At 43.7% G+C, this 25,667-nt stretch overlaps 1 protein-coding gene across 2 annotated transcripts in view; it reads right to left on the reverse strand.

Annotated features, from left to right (window-relative positions):
- Window positions 1-25,667, reverse strand: part of LOC122940679 (bactericidal permeability-increasing protein-like) — a 61,748-nt gene that overhangs the window by 22,646 nt on the left and 13,435 nt on the right. For both annotated transcript variants that reach the window (XM_044297375.1, XM_044297374.1), the window contains exons 5-11: window positions 24,795-24,858; window positions 24,450-24,513; window positions 22,048-22,139; window positions 16,313-16,489; window positions 14,007-14,066; window positions 12,588-12,755; window positions 10,252-10,319 (exon numbers count right to left, since the gene is read on the reverse strand). In XM_044297375.1, coding sequence (XP_044153310.1) covers window positions 10,252-10,319; window positions 12,588-12,755; window positions 14,007-14,066; window positions 16,313-16,489; window positions 22,048-22,139; window positions 24,450-24,513; window positions 24,795-24,858 — 693 coding nt within the window. The remainder of the gene's footprint in view (window positions 1-10,251; window positions 10,320-12,587; window positions 12,756-14,006; window positions 14,067-16,312; window positions 16,490-22,047; window positions 22,140-24,449; window positions 24,514-24,794; window positions 24,859-25,667) is intronic.

A 25,667-nucleotide genomic window follows, 5' to 3' on the forward strand; every position in this document is an offset into this window, starting at 1 on the left:
GCAACCTAAGATACAGTGTCTTGCAAAAGTATTCACCCCCTTGATTTTTTATTTTTTTGTTACATTACAGCCTTAACTTCTATGTTTCGTTAATCTGAATTTTATGTGATGGATCAGAACACAATAATCTAAGTCGGTGAAGTGAAATGAGAAAAATATATAAAAAAGCTATTGTTCAGAAATCGTGTGCGTATGTATTCACCCCCTTTGTTAGGAAGCCCATAAAAAGCTCTGGTGCAACCAATTACCCTCAGAAGTCACATAATTAGTGAAATGATGTCCATCTGAGTGCAATCTAAGTGTCGCATGATCTGTCATTACATATACACACCTTTTCTGAAAGGCCCCAGAGGCTGCAACACCTAAGCAAGAGGCATCACTAACCAAACACTGCCATGAAGACCAAGGAACTCTCCAAACAAGTAAGGGACAATGTTGTTGAGAAGTACAAGTCAGGGTTAGGTTATAAAAAAATATCCAAATCTTTGATGATCCCCAGGAGCACCATCAAATCTATCATAACCAAATGGAAAGAACATGGCACAACAGCAAACCTGCCAAGAGACAGATACCCACCAAAACTCATGGAACGGGCAAGGAGGGCATTAATCAGAGAGGCAGCACAGAGACCTAAGGTAACCCTGGAGAAGCTGCAGAGTTCCACAGCAGAGACTGGAGTATCTGTACATAGGACGACAATAAGCCGTACACTCCATAGAGTTGGGCTTTATGACAGTGTAGCCAGAAGAAAGCCATTACTTTCAGCAAAAAACAAAAAGGCACGTTGTGAGATTGCAAAAAGGCATGTGGGAGACTCCCAAAATGTATGGAGGAAGGTGCTCTGGTCTGATGAGACTAAAATTGAACTTTTCGGCCATCAAAGAAAACGCTATGTCTGGTGCAAACCCAACACATCACATCACGCAAAGAACACCTTCCTCACAGTGAAACATGGTGGTGGCAGTATCATGCTGTGGGGATGTTCTTCAGCAGCCGGGACTGGGAAACTGGTCAGAGTCAGTGGCGTCTCTAGCTTTCAAATTTTGGGGGGGCACACTGGGGGCCAGGACAAAAGTAGGGGGGGCAGCTATAACAACGATACATTTACACAAGTACACTTAGAAATGCTGCGATACTTTACCCAATACCTAAAACCGCAACAGGGAAGAAAAGTCCAGCTGTCTGTGGATGACACTGCTATGGGGGGGATCTGTGGATGCCACATACCGTGCAATGTATAGCATCTTATGCTATATGTGTCATCCACAGATCCACCCCCATCATGTGCCAGTATTAAGCCCCCCCATCATGTGCCATTATTAAGTAAGTACCCCCCCCTTCATGTGCCATTATTAAGTAAGTCCCCCCCAATGTGCCATCATTAAGTAAGTCCCCCCCATGTGCCATTATTAAGTAAGCCCCCCCATCATGTGCCATTATTAGGTAAGTCCCCCCCCCCCCCCAAGTATCACTATTGTAAAAAAAAAAAAATGATACTTACCTCAGTGTCAGCGATGCGATGCAGGCCTCTTCTGGCCTGTGTCCCACGCTGTATGGCTCAGGCGGCGCGATGACGTCATCGCGCGCCTGCGCCGGCCTCTGATAGGCTGCCGGTCTAGTGCCTGCAGCCTATCAGAGCAAGGGGAAGGGACACGCCTCTCCCTCCCCTGCACCGCCGCTTAGTGATGGGAAGTTCGGATCTTTTAGGTGAATCGGTTCATTTGAATCAGCTCATTCAAATGAACCAATTCATGAATCGGATATTCGGTTCACTTGGTGAGTCAGACTGCTGAGCTGACTCGCAAGTGAACCGAAGACTCTAGGTGCCGGTGCGCATGCGCAGATGCTTGATACATTCGATTCACTCACTACTTGCTGCGCTGCTGACTCAGTGCAGTCGGCTCGTCTTCTTCAGCTCTCTCTGAACTCTGATTACTAGTATTGAGTGATTTATTATAGTAAAGGGAAGCTGAGGCTGACGCCGGACAGGAGGACTCAGGAGTCAGACAGGAGTCAGAAGCTGTCACTGTGGTGTGCAATGTGAATTGTTGTCTGTTCTGCATTGTTACCCACAGTGACAACAGTCTGACACTGACAGTACAATCCATAAAGGTGATGTGAACCCACCCTTAGGCCCCTTTCACATTTGCGTTGTCCGGATCCGGCATAGAGTTCCGTCGTCGGGGCTCTATGCCGGAAGAATCCTGATCAGGATTATCCTAATGCATTCTGAATGGAGAGAAATCCGTTCAGGATGCATCAGGATGTCTTCAGTTCCGGAACGGAACGTTTTTTGGCTGGAGAAAATACCGCAGCATGCAGTACTTTTTGCTCCGGCCAAAAATCCTGAAGACTTGCCGCAAGGCCGGATCCGGAATGAATGCCCATTGAAAGGCATTGATCCGGATCCGGCCTTAAGCTAAACGTTGTTTCGGCGCATTGCCGGATCCGACGTTTCGCTTTTTCTCAATGGTTACCATGGATGCCGGGACGCTAAAGTCCTGGCAGCCATGGTAAAGTGCTGTGGGGAGCGGGGGAGCGGCATACTTACCATCCGTGCGGCTCCCGGGGCGCTCCAGAGTGACGTCAGGGCGCCCCAGGCGCATGGATGACGTGATCGCATGTACACATCATCCATGCGCATGGGGCGCTCTGACGTCATTCTGGAGCGCCCCGGGAGCCGCACGGACTGTAAGTATACTGCTCCCCGCTACTACTATGGCAACCAGGACTTTAATAGCGTCCTGGCTGCCATAGTAACACTGAACACATTTTGAAGACGGATCCGTCTTCAAATGCTTTCAGTACACTTGCGTTTTTCCGGATCCGGCGTGTACCTCCGGCAAGTGGAGTACACGCCGGATCCGGACAACGCAAGTGTGAAAGAGGCCTTAGTTATATAGCTACTGAATGAGATGCCTTTAACATATATATCTCCTGAGAAGCCAATTTGATTCTAAAGGGTTAATTTAATTCAACCTGTAATCTAAACTCTTGTGTCATCTGTCACTTCTCCTGTCCCTTAATCTTATCACTGCTGCAACAAAAGCAGCCTCAGCCTCAGTGTAAGGCTACTTTCACACTAGCGTTCGGGTTTCCGTTCGTGAGCTCCGTTTGAAGGAGCTCATGAGCGGACCCGAACGCCTCCGTCCAGCCCTGATGCAGTCTGAATGGAGCGGATCCGCTCAGACTGCATCAGTCTGGCGGCGTTCAGCCTCCGCTCCGCTCGCCTCCGCACGGACAGGCGGACAGCTGAACGCTGCTTGCAGCGCTCAGCTGGCCGTGCGGAGGCGTGCGGATCCGTTCAGACTTACAATGTAAGTCAATGGGAACGGATCCGCTTGAAGAGGTCACCATATGGCTCAATCTTCAAGCGGATCCGTCCCCCATTGACTTTACATTGAAAGTCTGAACGGATCCGCTCAGGCTGCTTTCACACTTAGAATTTTTTCTAAGTTATTAATGCAGACGGATCCGTACTGAACGGAGCCTCCGTCTGCATTAGTATGAGCGGATCCGTTCAGAACGGATCCGATCGAACGTTAGTGTGAAAGTAGCCTATGCTGTAATACCCCCTCTGACTCACTGCTCTTTTAACTCAATGAATCGAATGAGTCACAAACTAAGTCGGATCTTTAGATTCTTTTAACTTGTGACTCATTCGATTCCTTTCTATTCTTAGACTCCCTGCACTTACTTGTGTGACTCGATTCAGAGAGCTGCTGGTGTGCTGTGCTTGCCTTGCCCCCTCAGCTCTGGTCGGTGATTGGTTGGTGGGCGGGGAGGGGTGGGGCTGGCAGAAGCAGCCTCCACTCTGAGATCATGTTACGCTCCTCCCCGTCCCTCCCTCAGGCTCCGGCTCCCTGCGTCCCTGCTGCCAGCAGCGTGAGGTGAGAGAGAGACTGTGACTGAGCTGAACTCCGATCAGTCAAGTGAATGCTGCTGGCAGCAGGGGGGGGGGGACGCATTTTAGTTGGGGGGGGCACATGGGGGGGCCCAGCATGATGTTGGGGGGGCCGTGGCCCCCTCTGGCCCCCCCCTGGCGACGCCACTGGTCAGAGTTGAGGCAAAGATGGATGGTGCTAAATACAGGGATATTCTTGAGCAAAACCTGTACCCTGTGCGTGATTTGAGGCTAGGACAGAGGTTCACCTTCCAGCAGGACAATGACCCCAAACACACGGCTAAAGCAACACTTGAGTGGTTTAAGGGGAAACAAGTAAATGTGTTGGAACGGCCTAGTCAAAGCCCAGATCTCAATCCAATAGAAAAGCTGTGGTCAGACTTAAAGATTGCTGTTCACAAGCACAAACCATCCAACTTGAAGGAGCTGGAGCAGTTTTACAAGGAGGAATGGGCAAAAATCCCAGTGGTAAGATGTTGCAAGCTCATAGAGACTTATCCAAAGCGACTTGGAGCTGTGATTGCCGCAAAAGGTGGCCCTACAAAGTATTGACTTTAGGGGGGGATGAAAAGTTATGCACATTGACTTTTTCTGTAATTTAGTTCTATTTGTTGTTTGCGTCACAAGAAAAAAAAAAAAAAACATCTTCAAAGTTGTGGGCATGTTCTGTAAATTAAATTATGCAAATCCTCAAACAATCCATGTTAATTCCAGGTCGTGAGGGGTCAAAATATGAAAAAAGTCAAGGGGGATGAATACTTTTGCAAGGCACTGTATATTCCAATCACACTTATCATGAGGTAGACTTGGTCATATTTTTATCCATAAGAAAGAGATGCCGATATGCAGACAGGCAGACAGCTTTTTTAGGGTTTTGGAGCTTTCTTTTTCTTATGGCAAATATTATTCTTTTTTTCTTATTAACCATTATTAAAGTCATATTCCAAGGCCTTTTTAAAGTCCAGGCATTAACTAATAGGGAAGCGCTAAAACAAAACATCCACCATTTTATTGATAATCATTTAAAACACGTAAGGGGTTAGGGAAAATTCTGACCAGAAGAAGACGTAAGTGGAGCATGCAGTAAATGATATATGTACTGATACTAGCACAGCCTGGAAACACCGACACGAACAGTGTGGTGGGTTCATTTCTAGCTAGTATATTGCTCCCAAACAGCTCCTGATGTTCCTACCTATGTATGGAGAAACGTGTTAAGCATAACTATTAGAGATGAGCGAATCGAAGCTGATGAAGTGGAATTCGATCCGAATTTCAGGAAAAATTGCCATTATACAGCTCTGTAATTCCAGGAAACCATTCTTGATATTGGGGTGCAAGTGGTGTTTGATACAGCCCTTATGTGTTGCAGTTATATGTTCTAAAGTATTTTTTGGCTTGTATTAGTGGGAAAAAAGGGCTTATTAGCCGTTGTGTGGTGAAATGCAAAAATTACAGCCCTTTTTGTGGTGTGTATTAGTGGCAAAAGAAAAATATATTTGCTGCTCAGCGGTGCAGTTATATGTTCTAAAGCCCTTTTTGTCATACATTTAGTGGCAAAAGTAAAATATATTTGCCATTCAGCGGTGGAGTTATATGTTATAAAGCCTTTTGTGGTGTGTATTAGTGGCAAAAGCAAAATATATCTGCCGTTCAGTGGTGCAGTTATATGTTCTAAAGCCCTTTTTGTCGTGCATTAGTGGCAAAAGTAAAATAAATTTGCTGTTCAGTGGTGCAGTTGTATGTTCTAAAGCCTTTTGTGGCCTGTATAAGTGGAAAAAGATAAATATATTTGCCACTTAGCGGTGCAGTTATGTGTTATAAAGCCTTTTTGGCGTGTATTAGTGGCAAAAGTAAAATATATTTGCTGTTCAGCAGTGCAGTTATCTTACCTAATAAAAGCCCTGTATGCCTGCGCTGTGTCCGATTTTTACACTGGGCATGCGCGGTGCGGGAACCTATCAACACCAGTGTGCCAACCAATGAGCAAACGGTGCTACACAGGCCCGCCACAACGCCCACAACTGCTCGCCGGCCCACTGTGCCTCCTCTTCCCCCTCCAGCTTCCTCTGCAGCCGACTCACACCCCTCACACCCCGGGATCCAGGCCTGCAACCGCCGCCTGCCACAGCGTATCTTTCACCGGACACCCTTACACACCTGCGCACCGGGCAGAGAGTGGCCCCGTACCTGCTGCAGCATTGCATCCTGGAGTTCATAGAACTCCCAAAGAGCCTGGGAGGACAAAGCTGGGAGCACTGGGAACCTCTGATTCTGGACACAGGGTATCTGTCAGCACAGGGGGCACATGTTAGTCCTCGCAGTGGCCGCATCCTCCTCGCTCCTATTTCGCCATAACTCCGCCCATCAAAGTCAGGAAATGGCCACAGAGTAGCAAGTGAGGGAATCTATTACAGGCAGGGAGCATCACACATGAATTACACTACAACCCCCACCATTGTATACATATTACACTCCAACCTTCATCATATTACACTCCAACCACTATCATTGTACACATATTATACTCCAAGCCCCATCATTACACTACAGCCTCATTGGAGTGTAATGTGGGTGTAATGATGTGGGTTGGAGTGTAATATGTGTATAATGATGGGAACCCCGGGGTGTGAGGCGGCTGCAGAGGAAGCACGGTGGAGGAGGAGTTTCTTTTGGTTGGACCGCGCTGCCTCAGAAGTCACAGGAAATCCACAATCGAAGCCAGCAAAATAATCACGGAAATGGGGAAGCAAACAGGCCAGTCAAAGCCTCTCCTCTCCTTTCCAAGCTTCTATGGAACACCAAAAATTGCATCCAATAGTGAAGTACCGTCATGCAAATTGGAGTAAAAATGGTTTCATTATACTCACAATATACAAGTATATACGAGCAATATACAATGGATCAATCGTCCGACCCGGGTTTCACTCAGTCGAGCTTCGTCAGGGGTATTCCAATGATCCATTGTATATTGCTCGTATATACTTGTATATTGTGAGTATAATAAAACCATTTTTACTCCAATTTGCATGACGGCACTTCACTATTGGATGCAATTTTTGGTGTTCCATAGAAGCTTGGAAAGGAGAGGAGAGGCTTTGACTGGCCTGTTTGCTTCCCTTTGTCCGTGATTATCTTGCTGGCTTCGATTGTGGATTTCCTGTGACTTCTGAGGCAGCGCGGTCCAACCAAAAGAAACGCTTTCACCTATGTGAACTATACCCACTTCACCACTGGGACCTACGACGCCACGGTACAACGTACTTTTTGAGGTCTATTTATTATTTATAAACGGTGGAGGAGGAGGCACAGCGGTGCTGGGCACAGCAGCGGGCCGGCGCGCAGGTGCGGGCGGCGTGTGGAGCGCTGTGTGCTGATAGGTCCCCGCGCTGTGCATGCCCAGTATAACAAGCGGCACACACACACAAACACAGGGCACTCACACAGGGCTTTTATTGGGGCTGGAGTGTAATCCTACATAATAAAATCCCTGTGTGATATGTATACAATAATGGGGGTTGGAGTGTAATTAGTGTGTAATGCTCCCTGCCTGTGATAGCTTACATCATTTGCTACTGTGCGGCCATTACCTGACTTTGGTGGGCGGGGTTAGGGCGAAATAGGAGCGAGGAGGATGCTGCCGCTACGGGGACTAACATGTGCCCCCTGTGCTGACAAATACCAGGGTCCAGAATCAGAAGTCCCCAGTGCTCCCAGCTTTGTACTCCCAGGCTCTTTGGGAGTTTTATGAACTCCAGGATGCGATGCTGCAGCAGGTACGGGGCCACTCTCTGTCTGATGCGCAGGTGTGGGTGGTGCGTAAGAGTGTCCGGTGAAGCATACGCTGTGGCAGGTGGCGGTTGCAGAGCCAGGATCCCGGGGTGTGAGTTGGCTGCAGAGGAAGCCGGAGGGGAGGAGGAGGCATGGCGGAGCTGGGCACAGCGCGCATGCACACTTCACTAATCGGCACACATGCACGGACACACACGCACACAGGGATTTTATTATATAGGGTATATATCTACTTTAATAAAAGCCCTGTGTGCGTGCTCAGGGCTGTGTATCTGTGTGTGTGCCGATAATTGAACTGCGCATGCGCGGCACGCCATCCAGTCAACACACGATGCTCCACGCGACGCCTGCACCACCCACACCATCGCGCCGCCCACACTAGCGTGCACGGTGCGCCGACCAATCATCACACATCGCTCTGCACTTCGCCCCCACCGCCCACACCTGCGCACCGGCCAATCGGCACCCCCGCTCGCAGGTTATGGTGTGCTCTCTATGTCGTAGCACCGCCATTACTGTTCATGCATCACACAGCCGCACAGTCCCAGCACTCTCAGCCACAGACAGCAGCCACTGCAGGCAGTCTCAACGACTATTTGCTACCAGCAGTCTCAGCACCACCAGTCAGTGCCAGCCATCTCAGCCATCAGTCAGTGCCACCAGCCACATCCACCAGTCACAGTGCCAGCAGTATCAGACAGCAATCAGTGTCAGCCATCTCATCCAACAGTCGCTGCCAGCAGTCTCAGCACCACCAGTCAGTGCCATCCGTCTCAGCCATCAGTCAGAGCCACCAACCACCAGTCACAGTGCCAGCAGTCTTATTCACCAGTCAGTGCCAGCAGTTTCAGCCACCAGTTGCTGCCAGCAGTCTCAGCATCACCAGTCAGTGCCAGCCATCTCAGCCATCAGTCAGTGCCACCAGTCTCAGCCACAGCCAACAGTATCAGCCACCAGTCTCATCCACCAGTCAGTGCCAGCAGTCTCAGTCACCAGTCAGTGCCAGTGCCATTTAATATAGACTGTTCCTACTAATGTTCTAGCTCCTGTTATTGTAACGGGCTTAATGTCTAGTATGTTACAAAGCCTTTTGTGGCATGTATAAGCGGAAATAGAAAAATATAGTTTCCGTTCAATGGTGCAGTTATATGCTATAAAGACTTTTGTGGCGTGTATTAGTGGCAAAAGAAAAATATATTTGCCATTCAGCGGTGCAGTTATATGTTCTAAAGCCCTTTTTGTCGTGCATTAGTGGCAAAAGTAAAATATATTTGCCGTTTTGCGGTGCAGTTATATGTTCTAAAGCCTTCTGTAGCGTGTATAAATAGAAAAAGAAAAATATATTTGCAGTTCAGCAGTGTAGTTATATGTTATAAAGCCCTTTGTGGCGTGTATTAGTGGCAAAAGAAAAATATATTTGCTGTTCAGTGGTGCAGTTTTATGTTCTAAGCCTTTTGTGACGTGTATTAGTGGATAAAGTAAAATATATTTGCCGTTCAGCGGTGCAGTTATATGTTATAAAGCCCTTTTTGTCGTGTAATAGTGGGGGAAAAAAGGGCTTATTAGCCGTTGTGTGGTGAAGTGAGAAAATGACAGACTTTTTTGGGGTGTTTTAATTTCATGTACTGCACACTTATGTCTTAAAGGGAACCTGTCACCGGGATTTTGTGCATAGAGGACATGGGTTGCTAGATGGCCGCTAACACATCCGCAATACCCAATCCCCATAGCTCTGTGTGCTTTTATTGTGGAAGAAAAACGATTTGATACATATGCAAATTAACCCGAGATGAGTCCTGTCCCTGACTCATGTCATGTACAGGACTCATCTTGGGTTAATTTGCACATGTATCAAATCGTTTTTTTTTCCACAATAAAAGCACACAGAGCTATGGGGACTGGGTATTGCAGATGTGCTAGCGGTGATCTAGCAGCCTATGTCCTCAGCTCTATACCCAAAATCCTGGTGACAGGTTCCCTTTAAGCTAGTAGGAATTCCCTACCTCCATACATGTTTTAAATGATTATTTATAAAATGGTTGTTGTTTTGTTTTAGCGTTTCCATAGGCAGTGATTTATTATTTGCATAGAAAGGCCTAATACCTTATCTTCCGTTAATTGACTTATGGGGCACCCATAGAGAGTTATTTAACTGAGAGGATACCCCTGAGTAAAAAAAAAAAAATGTCAGCCATAAACACAGTAAGGTACCGCTTGTTTATGGCATTAAGACCTTACTGCTTGTGGAAAGGGCTAATTGTCTTCAGCGCCCACCACACTTTGAGATGGATTGGCCACCCAGGTTTAGGTTACATTTGTAAGGATAACTCTGCATCTATTGGGCATTGCATGCTGAAGTCTCTATCTACCATGACTTTGAAAATAGTCTACCTTACAACTTCTTAAGTGCTTGAAGGGGTATGAATCTGCAATCAGTCATACGGTGAAATAATCTATTGATGCAGCTAATACTTTTACTACTTATCTACTTCTACTACTTATCTAATATTTCACCTGTATTAATGCAAATAATAAAAAAAAAAATAATTGTTCACCTGCTAAGCTCCAGGTATCCCACAATCCTGCTTGAATTCACTCCCACTTTGGCCACTGCATTAGTTGACTGTCGAAGAATAAAAAAAACAGGTCTTGCAGTTAGAGACTGTCATACCCATGTGTACTCACTAGAGTTGAGCGAATCTGCCTTTTGGCAGGTTCGAGTTCGGGGTTTAAGTGAATTACGTAATAGATTCCATTCTCACGGAAGCCATCACGTAATTTAATGCCGGCATGCCCCATAATACAAGTTTATAGCAAGCTCCAAGGGTTCCATTCTGCTGGCCATACACTTGTAATATTACAGTATGCAAAACAGAATGCCTCTAAAGACATTAAATTACGTTATGGATTCTGTGAGAATGGAATCTATTACGTAATTCACTTAAACCCCGAACCCAAACTCAAACTCGAACCTGCCAAAGGGCAGGTTCGCTCAACTCTAGTGCTCCCAAGAGTAATAACTGTAGACTGTAATAACTGTAAGTAGACATAACCATAGTACACTTACAGTATATTGATACTTGAACATTAAATCAATACAGTCATTCTGAAATACTCATTATACACCCACTAGATTCAAAATAACTGTACAGATTTGTGTCAATTCAACCCCAAGAACAAACCGGGGTTAGGTACCTAATAGGTGATAACAGATAATACTGGATGGCCAATAATACAGTTACCAGTAAAATGCCCATGCTGGTTGGATCTTCCAGTACATTGCAGGTACCACACATTCAGACTGTCTGTGGCATTGCACAGTATGTTAAAAGACCACTGTCCCATAAGGGGCCACTATATCCTTTGTTAGGACTATGTTATAATATGGTGGATTGTACTGATTGAATATCCAAGCTCGTTCTGCAAAGGATCTGTAGGACGCTCTGATTCAGTGTTTGACAACTTGACTGTAACATCATTCCATGTTGCCCACAGATGGGGGGTAGCATTGTCAATATGACATATCAAGTTTAAAGGGGTTTTTCGGGAGTTTAGGTCATCAATATCTGATTAAAGGAGTCTGAGCTGTTTGAAGAGGCTGCAGGTCTCCAGTGAGCCCTGCGGCCTCTTCCAAGGCCAGTGACGTCGCATACATTAGTCACATGAAACCTGGCACAGCTCAGTCCCTTTTAAGTGAATAGACCTGGGCTGCAATATCAAGCACAGCCACTATATAACGTACAGCGTTGTGCTTGTTGTGCTATGAAGAAGCCATAGCACTCACAGAACCACCACAGTCTCTTCAAACAACTGATCGGTGGCGGCACCAGGTGTTGGAACTAGTGTTGGGCGCGAATATTCGAATCGCGAATTTCGCCACTTTGAGAATTCGCAAAGATTTAGAATATAGTGCTATATATTCGTATTTGCGAATATTCTAGATTTTTTTTTCCATCTGAACCCATAATCCCTCCCTGCTTCTTGCTTATGGGCCAATGAGAAGGCTGCAATGTCTGTCTGAGCTTGGCAACATCCCTAGCAACCAATAGGAAAGCTTCCTACCCCTTACTATATAAGAACCTCCCCAGCAGCCATTTTCTGCAGTTTTATGGAGTCCTGAGAGAGACAGCAGTGTCATTGCTGTGTCTGTGCTTTACTGTGTCATTACATTAGTTAGTTATCTTATATATATATAATACAGATAGTTAGTGGGAGATAGTCAGTGTAGGTTATATCCTGATATAGTGTAGCTGGTAGGTTCCAGTGCAGGGTGTTAGGCAGTGTGATAGGTTCTGCTGTCCATACAGACATGCTACAGACATAGTGCTGTGATGTCACACCAATACTTAGTGCACCAATCAGTAATATGTAGTCAGACCTACTAAAATGTGAAGTTGCAAGTATTGCGCCAAAATATGCTCATCATTAATTGCATATTTGCACAATCGCAAATATATTGGAGCACGCTATCTGCATATAAAGCTATTTTAATGTTCTGCCGTGCCAACCATTTTCTCCGGTCTCAGGAAACTTCTAGCAGCTTGAAAAACGTAGCAAAAGTGACCCACGCCTGTATTGTGCGCGCAATACGCACATATTACATTGCCGATTTTCGCAATCAAGAAAATAATGGTGAATTCTCTAATTCACAAATTTATCATGAATATTTGCCCAAATATTTGTGAAATATTGCAAATTCGAATATTGCCCCTTCCGCTCATCACTAATTGAAACCCCACCAATAAGATATTGATGACTTCGCCTGAGGAAAGTATCCGAGAAGATGGGTCAGCAATCATCAATACTGAACTACCATAAACCCTTTTACCATTATATCTCCTGGACCTCTACTTCTCCTACTACTAGTCTAGTAACACATACAATTATTTACCAAGTTTAAAAGAAAAAGTGGAGCCAGAGATGAGTTTGGTAATATTGCATAAGCCTGGATGTCCAACACTGGTGAAATGGTCATATTTCCTGGTTCCATGGCCAGAAATGGAGCAACAGGTGATGAAATCTTCAGCTTCATTGGCATATTTGGGTACATCTTTGATATCTGACAATGATAATGACAAAAAGCAAAACTGAACTTCAGACCATAATCTGGAAAAAAAATCCCTGATCTAATAATTTGAAAATTGATCATTAGTACATATAAATTATTAGACTACATTTGAACAGCATTATCGGGTGTTAGTACTGAACGGTCTACTTAGAAGGACACAAAATTATAGAATTTCATATATTTGCTAGGTGACTTTCACTATGGGAACTTTAAAGTGTACTCTAGGATACCAGCCTAAGAATCTGCCCCCAAAATGTGCAACATCTTGCTCATGGAACAGATACAGTTGGACATGGCGCTGATTTGAAAATCTAAAAATTAGAAATGGACGCTTTAAGACCCTACTCATTTGCATTCTCCAGAATTTTTTTGCAAAATCAGCCAAAATTTCACAAGAAATGCAATTGTGGAACCAAACCTAAAGGGGTTGTGCAAGAATGGGGGACGGGTTTGGAACCCCCCCCCCCCCCCCCCCCATATGACCGGACCTGTAAAGGAAAGATTACTTATCTGCTTCCTAGCGCTGGCCCCCAGCTTCTTCTTCTCCTGGCCTGTGATGTTCTGTTGGGCTCCCTCAATGTCAACATTTAGTTTCATATTGCCACAGCCAATCAATGGCCGAGGCAGGGACCAGCTCCCCTTACATGACAAATGGTCACATGACACAAAGTGATTTGGCCCCCACCGTGGCCAGGGATTGTATTCTGTGATGTTGACTTTGAGGGAGCCCCACAGAGCATCATAGGCCAGGAGTAGAGGGAGCTAGCACCAAGAAGCAGGTAAGTATCGTTAATAAACCCCTCCCTCTATTCTTACACCCTATAAAATTTGTGCAGTTGACTTTTTGGGTGTCTGCCAAAAAGTTTAACGTAACCGGTGCTCCCGTTTATTGGAGAAGCACATTGCTAATAGATGGATATTCTAAGAAGTGTTATGTGCTATAGTCTAGATTATAGATAGGGTTTGTACAGATAGGACAAACCTTTAGGTTCCTTTATGTTTAGGATTTGATTAGCATTTTTGCATGGATTTAGCCATGCCTAACTCTTCATCAGATTATCTAACGTTCTGCAGACCATTCACATGTTCCAGGAAAGATCTATGCAGATTTTGATTTTTTCATGAGAAGGACTAGTACAGGCAGTCTTCTCAAGAAATCTGCTTTGCGATTTGCTGCTTATGTGTTATTTACAGTATGTGGGCTTGCATCAGTCTATATTCTGTATAGATGCTAATCTTTACCTGTGGTATCAGTTTCCCAAAGGATGATGTGTTCAGTTGCACAGGAAAATCTCTTGGAATCTGCAGAGAGAGATATCGATTTTTTAAACTAATTAAAGAGATTTTCCTACAGTTAAAGGGTTGATCCATGAAAAATAATTTACATGTTTCAATATAAAGCACCTTGGACGGAATACTACTGTCCTAATTGCATGTAATTAAAAAGTTAGCATAGCCACTGAATTAGTCAATAAAATGCATCTGTATAGTGCCACATGATGTTTTTTTTCTTTTTCTTATTTCACTGTCCACCTTGCTGAGGTGGACACACATGCTCAGTTTCATTTTCAACAGCCACCAGCGTATCTACTGTTAGAAGCTGTAGCAATTGCAGTGAAAAACTACCCCAGAAAGGACATTCACCCGAGAAAGGACATGCCTCACTTTAATGGAAAAAACGGCTGGCACTCACTATGTGGTTCACATCAAACAACTAATTTATTTACCGCCAGTTCACAATGGAATAAAAGCAGCAATGAATACACTTTATAATATGCACAATACAGGTTAAAAAAACGTTTGAAAAAACCCCTAAAAAAATATAAAATATGAAACAATAAAAATCTGTAAGACACTGATTATATAGCTATAAAGATATTGCACAATAAGATGAATGTTGGATTCCGTGTGTCACAATACTCCTTTGCCTAATGGCGATTAATATCCAAGTCACTTATATTTGAGAGCTTGTGTCTTTAAATATGAAACGCTATCACGTCGATTCACTGTCCACTGTGGGTTAGTTCAATCAATCCAGAAGCTGCAATAGCTTAAAATATCAAATGCTGCTGAAGGGTGCCGTTCCCTCTTGTACAATTGAATATAGCCGTCCTTCTAATGTGGCTTTTAGTACTTTTGCCTATAGAGGAATATCGCTTACCCGTCTCAGGGGAATCTTCAGCAGTCGGATTCGGCCGCTTGTTACACCGCTCGCTTTCGGCGTCCTCGCTCTCTGGTATTAGTCACGTGGTATCCCAGAGGTATCGCGGGACTTGGAAACTGTGTTTCGATGTTCCTACGAGCGGTGTTACTTTGAATATGTAAAATGGAGCGCTCCACTTCTGAAAGGATAATTCAGATCTTATCGGTCATGTCCCAAATGTTGCTGTGTTCAGGGATATAACGCTAAACGCGTTTCGAGGACTTGAGGAAGAGGATTGAAGTCCTCAAAACGCGTTTAGAGTTATATCCCTGAACACAGCAACATTTGGGACATGACCGATAAGATCTGAATTATCCTTTCAGAAGTGGAGCGCTCCATTTTACATATTCAAAGTAACACCGCTCGTAGGAACATCGAAACACAGTTTCCAAGTCCCGCGATACCTCTGGGATACCACGTGACTAATACCAGAGAGCGAGGACGCCGAAAGCGAGCGGTGTAACAAGCGGCCGAATCCGACTGCTGAAGATTCCCCTGAGACGGGTAAGCGATATTCCTCTATAGGCAAAAGTACTAAAAGCCACATTAGTAGGACGGCTATATTCAATTGTACAAGAGGGAACGGCACCCTTCAGCAGCATTTGATATTTTAAGCTATTGCAGCTTCTGGATTGATTGAACTAACCCACAGTGGACAGTGAATCGACGTGATAGCGTTTCATATTTAAAGACACAAGCTCTCAAATATAAGTGACTTGGATATTAATCGCCATTAGGCAAAGGAGTATTGTGACACACGGAATCCAACATTCATCTTATTGTGCAATATCTTTATAGCTATATAATCAGTGTCTTACAGATTTTTATTGTTTCATATTTTATATTTTTTTAGGGGTTTTTTCAAACGTTTTTTTAACCTGTATTGTGCATATTATAAAGTGTATTCATTGCTGCTTTTATTCCATTGTGAACTGGCGGTAAATAAATTAGTTGTTTGATGTGAACCACATAGTGAGTGCCAGCCGTTTTTTCCATTCAATTTCTTATTTTCTAGACTGACTGAGTGAGCAGTTTTTCGACTAGAGCACCCTTACCCGACTGAGGAGGGTGGTGAGCTATCCACAAATTTTTCGAATTTACATGCCTCACTTTAAGTTCCCTGTCCGCCCCTGCTTCTGCTTGTCTCTGCTTTCTGGTCCCACTCTAAAGGCAGGAAATGACCACAAAGCCAATCATCAGCTGAAGTGGGTCACTGCTGCCACGCCCCTGCGGTTCTACTAATAGGAAGTGAATCACCATAGAGTTATCATCAGCAAGAGGGCATTGTGCTAAAATAAATATAGCCATTTGACCTAATATATTTTTTGTGTTTTAATTGTCATACCATATCATCGGTCACGTTAAAGATGAGCTTTCCAGCAGACTGATAGACAAATGCAGCCGTATTAAATAAATAATCAGAGATCGCGAAGTACACCATGAGACTGTGTTCATCAGGTATAGACATCGGCTGTGGTGAGAAAGGTGGGGGACTGCGGTGAGACTGTTCAAAAAATTCTCCCTATGGATACAAATATAGCAAAGTAATAAATGGATGTATAATCGCACATACTAATTTTATTAACTTTTATTAACCAACCCCTATAATGACCCCCCCAATGCCCGGGCCCCTTGCATACTTTATACTTACCTGCTTCCCGCCACCTGCGTTGCTCCAGATCCCTGCACGGCCCCCGCAGCTTCTACCCGTTGTACTCATCAAAACATATGGCAACGGGGGGAGCAGACAATAGCAGAGATGAGCCTCCCTAGCGTCAACCGTGATTCTAGGAAGGCTTATCTCCATCGAGGGGCCCAGGCATTGGGGGGGGGGGCATTATAGGGGTTGGATAACCCCTTTAAGGGTGTAATATACAATACTGTGACTTTCCACCTTCCTTGTCATTTTTGGACCGTTATTCTTTCCCGGTGTATTTCCTAATATATAATTACAGTGATCAGAGTCCCATTTTTCTGATGCAGAGAAACCACCTATAGAGACATAGGATAAATATATCAAATGTTCTACATCTACACCAGTTTTCTGCACTTTTTATAAAGTAAACACAATAATACCAGTTTGCAGTGAGTGGGTATGAGTCTATCAGCATGGCACATTTTGACTTGGCAAGATTTGCCCACTCTTCTTTGCAAAAACACTCCAAATCTGTCAGATTGCGAGGGCATCTCCTGTTCACAGCCCTCTTCAGATCACCCCACAGATTTTCAATCAGATTCAGGTCTGGGCTCTTGCTGGGCCATTCCAAAACTTTAATCTTCTTCTAGTGAAGCCATTCCTTTGTTGATTTGGATGTATGCTTTGGGTTGTTGTCATGCTGAAAGATGTTCAACTTTCTAGCAAAAGCCTGAAGGTTTTGTGCCAATATTGACTGGTATTTGGAACTTTTCATAATTCCCTTTAGCTTAACTAAGGCCCCAGTTCCAGCTGAAGAAAAACAGCCCCAAAGCATGATGCTGCCACCACCATGCATTACTGTGGGTATGGTGTTCTTTTGGTGATGTGCAGTGTTGTTTTTGCGCCAAACATATCTTTTGGAATTATGGCCAAAAAGTTCAACCTTGGTTTCATCAGACCATAACACCTTTTCCCACATGCTTTTGGGAGACTTCAGATGTGTTTTTGAAAAATGTAGCCTGGCTTGGATATTTTTCTTCGTAGCAAAAGGCTTTGGTCTTGCCACTCTACCCCATAGCCCAGACATATGAAGAATACGGGAGATTGTTGTCACATGTACCACACAGCCAGTACTTGCCAGATTTTCCTGCAGCTCCTTTAATGTTGCTGTAGGCCTCTTGGTAGCCTCCCAGACCAGTTTTCTTCTCATCTTTTCATCAATTTTGGAGGGACGTCCAGTTCTCGGTAATGTCACTGTTGTGCCATATTTTTTCCACTTGATGATGACTGTCTTCACTGTGTTCCATGGTATATCTAATGCCTTGGAAATTGTTTTGTACCCTTCTCCTGACTGATACCTTTTAACAATGAGATCCCTCTGATGCTTTGGACGCTCTCTGTGGACCATGGCTTTTGCTGTGGGGTGCGACTAAGAAAATTTCAGGAAAGACCAACTAGAGCAGCTGAACTTTATACAGTTTTAATCAGAGGCACTTTAAATGATGGCAGGTGTATGCTGACTCCTATTTAACATGATTTTGAATGTGATTGCTTATTAAAAAATAAATAAAAATGAGACTTCTACTGTACTGTACTTCTACTGAGACCTATACAATAGAAGTCTCATATTAATTTTTTTTGTGACTGGCTCTGCAGCTATATAGTGTAGTGGTTAAAGTTCTGGGCTTTGATGCAGAAGCTGTGAGTTTAAGTCCCATCATAAACTCTTTACAGAAATAGAGGTTAAATTAGATTTATATATTTAATTTTTTTTTTTTTGTAATTGTAAAAAATGTATGGCACAAAATAAATGTGTAATTAAAAAAATATATAATACAAAAAAAAAATATATATATATATATATATATATATATATATATATATGTGGGAAACTACTATTGATGTTTTAGCCATAATATATTATAATATATTATATATTCTATATATATAATAATATGTGTAAATATACTATGGCTAAAAACATAGCTAAGATGTTTTTAGCCATAAATATATTATGGCTAAAAACATAGCTAAGATGGAGAGATGGTGTGATGAAACACATGCTAAATAGGAGTCAGCATACACCTGCCATCATTTAAAGTGCCTATGATTAATCCTGAATAAAGTTCAGCTGCTCTAGTTGGTCTTTCCTGACATTTTCAGTTTAAATTAAGTTTAGCCTCTATTTCTGAAAAAGTTTGTGACAGGATCTTAACTCACAGCGTCTGCATCACAGCCCAGAACTTTTACCACTACACTAAAGCTGAATAGCCAGTCACTAAAAAATAAATAAAAATAAATAAAATAAAAGAGACTTCTACTGTATAGGTCTCAGTAGAATTACAGTACAGTAGAAGTCTAATTTTGTATATATATTTTTTAAGTAACTGGCTATGCAGCTATTATAGCTGAGTGGTTAAGTGCCTTTGCCTCTAATACAGAAGGTTGTGAGTTCGAATCACAGCACAGAACTTTTACCACTACACTATATAGCTGCATAGCCAGTCACACAAAAAAATAAAAAAAATAAAAGAGAGTTCTACTGTATAGGTCTCAGTAAAAGGATAGTACAGTACAGTAGAAGTCAAATTTTTTATATATATATTTTTTAATTTAAGTAACTGGCTATGCAGCTATTATAGCTGAGTGGTTAGGTGCCTTGCCTCTCATACAGAAGGTTGTGAGTTCGAATCCTGGCAGACTCAGGTTATTTCATTGATTTCCAGTGTGCTCAGTAGAGCACCCAAGCATCGCAAAGTGTTCTACTTGAGCACACAAGCACTATGGTGCTTGATCAATGCTAGAGCACTTATCTGCTCATTTGCATAGGGATGGATAGTACTTTTTCTCCAGAATGAAGCAATAGATGACTAAGTGAAAGGTATCATTACATTCAGCTGAACTATTTCTACACGACATTGTGTCTGTTGCAATAGTGAATTTCCTGGTGACAGACTCCCTTTGATTCTATGTTTATGCAGGGACTTTTGAGCTCCTTATCAGAAAATAAGTAGGCTCTGAGTCCTACAATGGTATACTAAGAACTTAATCAGCATAATCAGCATAATTATAGCCTGTCTGAGCCACTCACTGTTTGTATTTAACAATCTCCTTGGTTGTTATGCAGGAACCTATTCATAATGATTGTCATGGCTTCCATGCAAGAACCAATCCTATTCTTATATTTAGGATCATATCACTAACATCTACTACAGGAAAGAAAACTGAACAAAATCTGTTCACACCCTTCACATGGCTTCAGTGACCGAATCACCACTGATAGGATGACTACAAGTTAACTTTTTATAGTCATCGTTAGGCGAAAAGTACTGACATGTTCATCTCATAGCATCATAATGACCACAGAGATAGTGGTCATCAGGTGCGGATTGAGAACTTAAAGTGGCCCTGAAAAAAAAAAAAACCTTAGTGACCATCATTACATGTACACAAAGTGGTGCATTAAAAACTATAACTTGTCCTGCAAAAAATAAGACATTAGACAAGAACATTGATGAAAAAACAAAAAAGTTATAGCTCTTGGAATGCGATTAAAAAAAAAATGTGTGTGGAGTGGCCCGATATTATAGGTTGGTCCAAACTGACAGAAGTAGATGGGGTCAGTAATACTGTATAAGATACCGCTCCAGCAGCACAAAATACTGCCACCCGCGCCACAGTATGAAATTGTATCATCGTCACGAGGACGGCAATACAGTTGAATTCAGGAAGGCACCTACGGCCGCTGGCCAGGTGCATAAGTTCCTTGATGCTCCTACAATAATTAATGCTGAAGGCATAAGATTTTTATGTACCTGGCTGGCAACCATGAGTAGGGCTTAGGCGGCCCCCGGGGCATTGGCCCACCGGGAAACTTCCCTGTAGGGTCTATGGCCAATCTGCCACTGGTTCGCATTGTACTACATCTTCAGTCATGCCCAGTCTGAAGTGGAAAGCAAAGACATTGGGGAGATTTATCAAGACTGGGGCAAAGGAAAACTGGCTTAGTTGCCCATAGCAAGCAATCAGATTCCTTTTTAAATTTTTTAGAGCTTTGTTGGAAAATGAAAGGTGAAATCTGATTGGTTGCTATGTTGAGCGAATCAAAGTCTACGAAGTGGACTTCGATACGAATTTCAGGAAAAATTTGATTCGATGTGAAGCCGAATTTCCTTGTGCTTCGTGGTAATACATAATACTTACCTTATCCAATTGAGCGTGAAGACGCTGCTGTTGCCATCTTGCTTAAAGATCCCAGGCAAAATCTCTTGCGTGTTGATGTATGATGTCATCACTCTGGCCAACATGATGAAGTTGTCACATGATGAAGTTGCTCAAATGCATGAGGTAAGTACAATTTTTTTTTTCATGAGCAACCCCTAAATTCCTTTAATACTCATCTCAGATGCGATGAACACATATATAGTATGATGTCATTTTGCACTATTTCTTTGTCTATGCTGCTGAATCCATATTACAGGCTGGCAGCATGCACTACATACTTCCACCACTAGAGGTCTCTATCACACCACTTACATAGTGCAGCCATAGGAAATTAGAGGGGAGTTTAGAAAATGAGAGATTAGGAGTTGGGAGGAAGGAAAGGAGACAGTCTTGTCTCTGTTCTCCCGGGCTTAGCGTGGGGGAACCACTTTACCTCAACCTTGGAGTCCAAGATTAGGACTATCTGATCCTACACTGTAGATTACCCTTCCGGGGTATAAAGTGGATTATTACTTTGAGAAGCGCAACCTTTTAAAATAATGCAGCAGAGAGTTTGCCTGCCGTGAGGGAGATTGCCCTTGGGTTGCTGGACTACTGAACTATAAACTATTGGTGAAGGAAGATAATTTGAATTTGCAGCTTTATCATTTTTGCCATCTGTATGCAAGACAAAGTGATGATATTGGATGCCTTACTACATTTGACAAGTAGAGTTCCTGTTTGGTTTAACTACTGCCTCACTCTTCATTCTTCTTCTTCATCTTTTATTGCACTAATTACACTACAATACAAGGGCCCAGCCACCAAAGTACTTTAAACACCACCATCACCATCAATGGCACCTCAACCAATATCTGTCTGGTGTTCCCTGCAACCGAGAGTGCCCCGGAGGATTTAGTGCTGTCTTACCATCCACTGCACGCTGGCCTAGGGGACAACTGAACTGTGAGTACTACTACACCCAATCGGAACATCACCACCACTACACTCACTATCTCCTGTGCTCCGGTATGTTGCAGTAATTCGTCATGAAACAAATTTTTTTGAATATTTAAGAACTTCACTTATCGCTAGTTCGTATGAGCAACTAAGCCAGTTTTGCTTTACACCAGTTTTAATAAATCTGCCCCATTGACATTTCTATTGATGGTCCCTAGATGGTTCTAGGTACATTATTCATTATTAACTACAACCATAGAGATATATTTTTTACACCGTACCTTCAGTTGTACATCCAGACTATCAGCAGTCACCATTGGAGGACCCGTCAAGGAGTAATCTATTGCAGCCACGTCATCGATTTTAGAAGTGACTGTAATATAAATAATTTTTTATGACCTCTTATGTAAGACTGAACCTTCAACACAGATGTGACAGTTAAAGTGATTCTATACAACTGACCAGGCAAGACAAACAGTCTACTGTCAGCAGAGTCAACCCCAATAAACTAGTCATGGTACAAAGTAGAGTTGATCCTGCTGATTTCAAAATATACCTGTCTTGTGAAAATCGGTTGTGGTGTTCTCAAGAAAAAAAGACCTTTATTCTTTATGCAAATGAGGGTTTCAGTGCACTGAGGGGCGTGGCCTTGCCATTCGGTGCATCTCAGCTCAGCACTCCCCTTGGCCCACTGAATCCCTCATAGGCGCTGGTCGAAAATGACCATAGACCTTAATTGGTCAAATAGAAGGTTGGTGTCTCATGAAGAAACTATATTGCCATGCATAGAGATGAAGGCCCATATGCTGCTTCTAGATTTCCTGTACTGAAAGGTTAAAGGGGTTGTACCAGCTTAGACATTGGGGAATATCACTAGGATATGCCACCACTCGGAGTCCGCAAAGTCCCGGAGGGTGCACCACACATGCGTGGCCGCCCTCCATTCATTCCATTAGCCGCATAGAAGTGAATAGAGCTGTGGCTTGCTTACGCAGTACACCTCCCATCAGGGGCGTAGCTAAAGGCTCATGGGCCCTCGTGCAAGAGCTCAGCTTGGGCCCCCATTCCCTCAGTGTTTTGTGACCAAGGGCAGCAAAGCTAATAGCCTTCTTATTGCCTGAGGCAAAAAAATTGAAACAGCATCCCCCCCCCTCTCTATTCTGACCTAACCCCTTCCCTCCAGCCAGAGGTGTAACTTGACCAGCATGCACTTTCTATAATACCAGTGTCTTGTAATGCAGCACAAGGGTCTTTGGGCCCCCTCAGGCTCCTGGGCCCGGTAGCGACTGCTACCTCTGCACCCCCTATAGCTACGCCCCTGCCTCCCATTCATTTCAATGGGACTTCTGAAAAATTTCAACTCTACCTTAGGAATGAATGGAGGGCGGCCGTGCATGCGCGGTGGGCGCTCTGGAACTTTGCGGGCTCTGTTCTAACTATAGGTGCGGATCCCAGAGCTATATGCCCCTGTAATACCCCAGAGTGGTATTCCTACACCCTGCTACTGTCTAACAATGATGTCATCTCTGTATGGATTCCAGGTCCTTTGTCACTGTGCATTGATAATGTTGCTATTTTGTACATGTAATATGCCTGGTTCACCAGCAGGGGGTAGCGTGGATGGCAGAGAGATCTTTGGATGGAAATAAACTTACCATTCCATTCTCCCCCTTTTGGGCAGAAGTGGGCCAGTCCCGCTTCCTACCAAGAGAGGGACTGCAGGAAGTTTTCAGTCTGTCTGAGTGCAGTCTAGTCTAGAGTTGGAAGCAGAGGAGAATCACCCTGACTCCTTACAGATTTACAGACAGAGTATTGTGAGGGGGTCAAAAGAACCCCACTCCAAAGGTACCAGAACAGCCCTAAAGTCCAGCGACTAAAGCAGAGTTTTGCACAGCAGGGAGAGAAAGCAGAATATTCAAATTTGCCTGCCAGTTTATACCAAAACCTGCTGGAGCCAAGAGAGACACAACTTCTTGTATGGATGCAAGTTGGTTCAAGTAAAGCTGCTGAACTTTATAAAAGTCTGGACTCGACTATTTCTCCACCTCCACCATTACTCTCCCCTTTATTGCTTCGGAGCCTAACCATGGGGAAAAACGGTTTCCAGGTAGGATCACCGTGACACACAGAAAACTGTCACTTGGCATTCCGCTAAAAATGGGACCCGATCGGCCGTGGGGGGCGGCATTTGCACCCCCAATGCCTCAGATGGTACAACCCCTTTAAGGGTTCCAGGTGCTTTTCCGAGCACTTTTTTCCCTACATTTTGGGAATTACTGAGGATCAGAACTCACAGACCACAACCCCTCCAGTCTTCTCTATCAATGTCAGGGCTCATGCACACAAATGTGCGCGCCCCATGCCCATTCTGCAGACCGTTAATAGCACTGGCCGTGTGCTCATTGTTCGCGGATCCGCAAGATTCAGTCCACACTGAAAAAAATAGAACATGCTCTATTTTTTGCGGTGCGGAGGCACAGACTGAAACGCTTTTGTGGGCTTCTGCTCCATGCCTCCGCTTCAAGTGAATGGGTCAAGTGCACGGAGCACATACGGCAGATGCGCGTATACTGCGGACCTGCAGTTTGTGGGCCGCAATATGGGCACGGGCTGCAAATGTTCGCGTGCATGAGCCCTCATCTTGAGACAAATTTCTCTTTACAAGGATAGGTCAGTACTCTACCTGGCAAACTTCTTAATACAGGCTCCAGCTGAGTGTTAACTGCATCGGCAACCAATGGACAAATCTAAAGGAAAGCAAACTTTGAGTCTCACTGTTACATGATACAGACATGTAGGTGTATGAACATCTAATCAAAAAGATTAAAAAGTATCATCATGAAATTCCTGGTCTGACTGCAAAAGTACTGCACACATAAGTTTGCTAGGTTAGCACTGATGGTAGTGTCATGGTTAGTGACTGATCTCCCCCCTGGCGCTCCACCTCTAGTCCTAGAATGTAATGTGTCCATACATGTTCCTATTATAGTAGATAATATCATATATACAGCACTGTCCTGGGCGTTACCTGGTTTTGCAAGTTGTCTCTTAAGGAGGATGCAATGACGTTATCAAAGAGATTAATGAGCCAACTGTAACATGGAAAAGTTTCAAGTTACAACTTCTGAACGTTTAGATCATTTAAAACAAGTTATGGTAGACTATTATATACAGGACTATACCATTATTCTTCACCAAAAACATCTCAGCAGGTTCCAGAGATGATATCCTGGTACTGTCTACGTCCAAGTGGCTTTGATATGGTATGGCTTGTACACTGTTGGCAAATGCCAGTAACATAATTCTGATCCTAATGCTATGATAACCCAGGTAGATTGCTAGTGCTCATATGAAAGGCTTTTCTGAGATCTTTTTACTGAGTCTGACACGCAGGATCCTCATCGATCAGCTGTTTGAGAAGGCACTGATGCACATTCTCTCTGCTAACCAAGCACAGCGTCATAGATTGTATGGCGGTTGTGTTTGGTATAGCACCATGTGACCGTTGAACATGACGGCATTGGTCTAGGAAAAGCTGTGAGAAGGCTGAGGCACTACTGCAAGTGTTGGTGTCTTCTCAAACAGCTGATCGGCAAGGGTCTAGGATGTTGGACCCCCACCAATCAGATAGAGAGTATAGGTCATCAGTAGAAGGATCTCAGAAAACCCCTTAAAACTATTTATTATAAATTTGCCATATGCCAACTAATGCCCTTATTACTCAATCCACTCCTAAAACTTTAAAGGGACACTGACAGGCCCATTAATCATATTTAGGTATATATATGACAGTACAGGTCTTCTAAAGTGTATTAAAATCATATAAGTATACCCCCTGTCCACCTTATAAATACAGTAAACTGAAGTTTTATAACCTGGGTGAAGCGTCTTCATTCTGCCC

This window comes from Bufo gargarizans, chromosome 6 (assembly GCF_014858855.1).
Source record: "Bufo gargarizans isolate SCDJY-AF-19 chromosome 6, ASM1485885v1, whole genome shotgun sequence".
NCBI classification, from domain to species: Eukaryota; Metazoa; Chordata; class Amphibia; order Anura; family Bufonidae; genus Bufo; species Bufo gargarizans.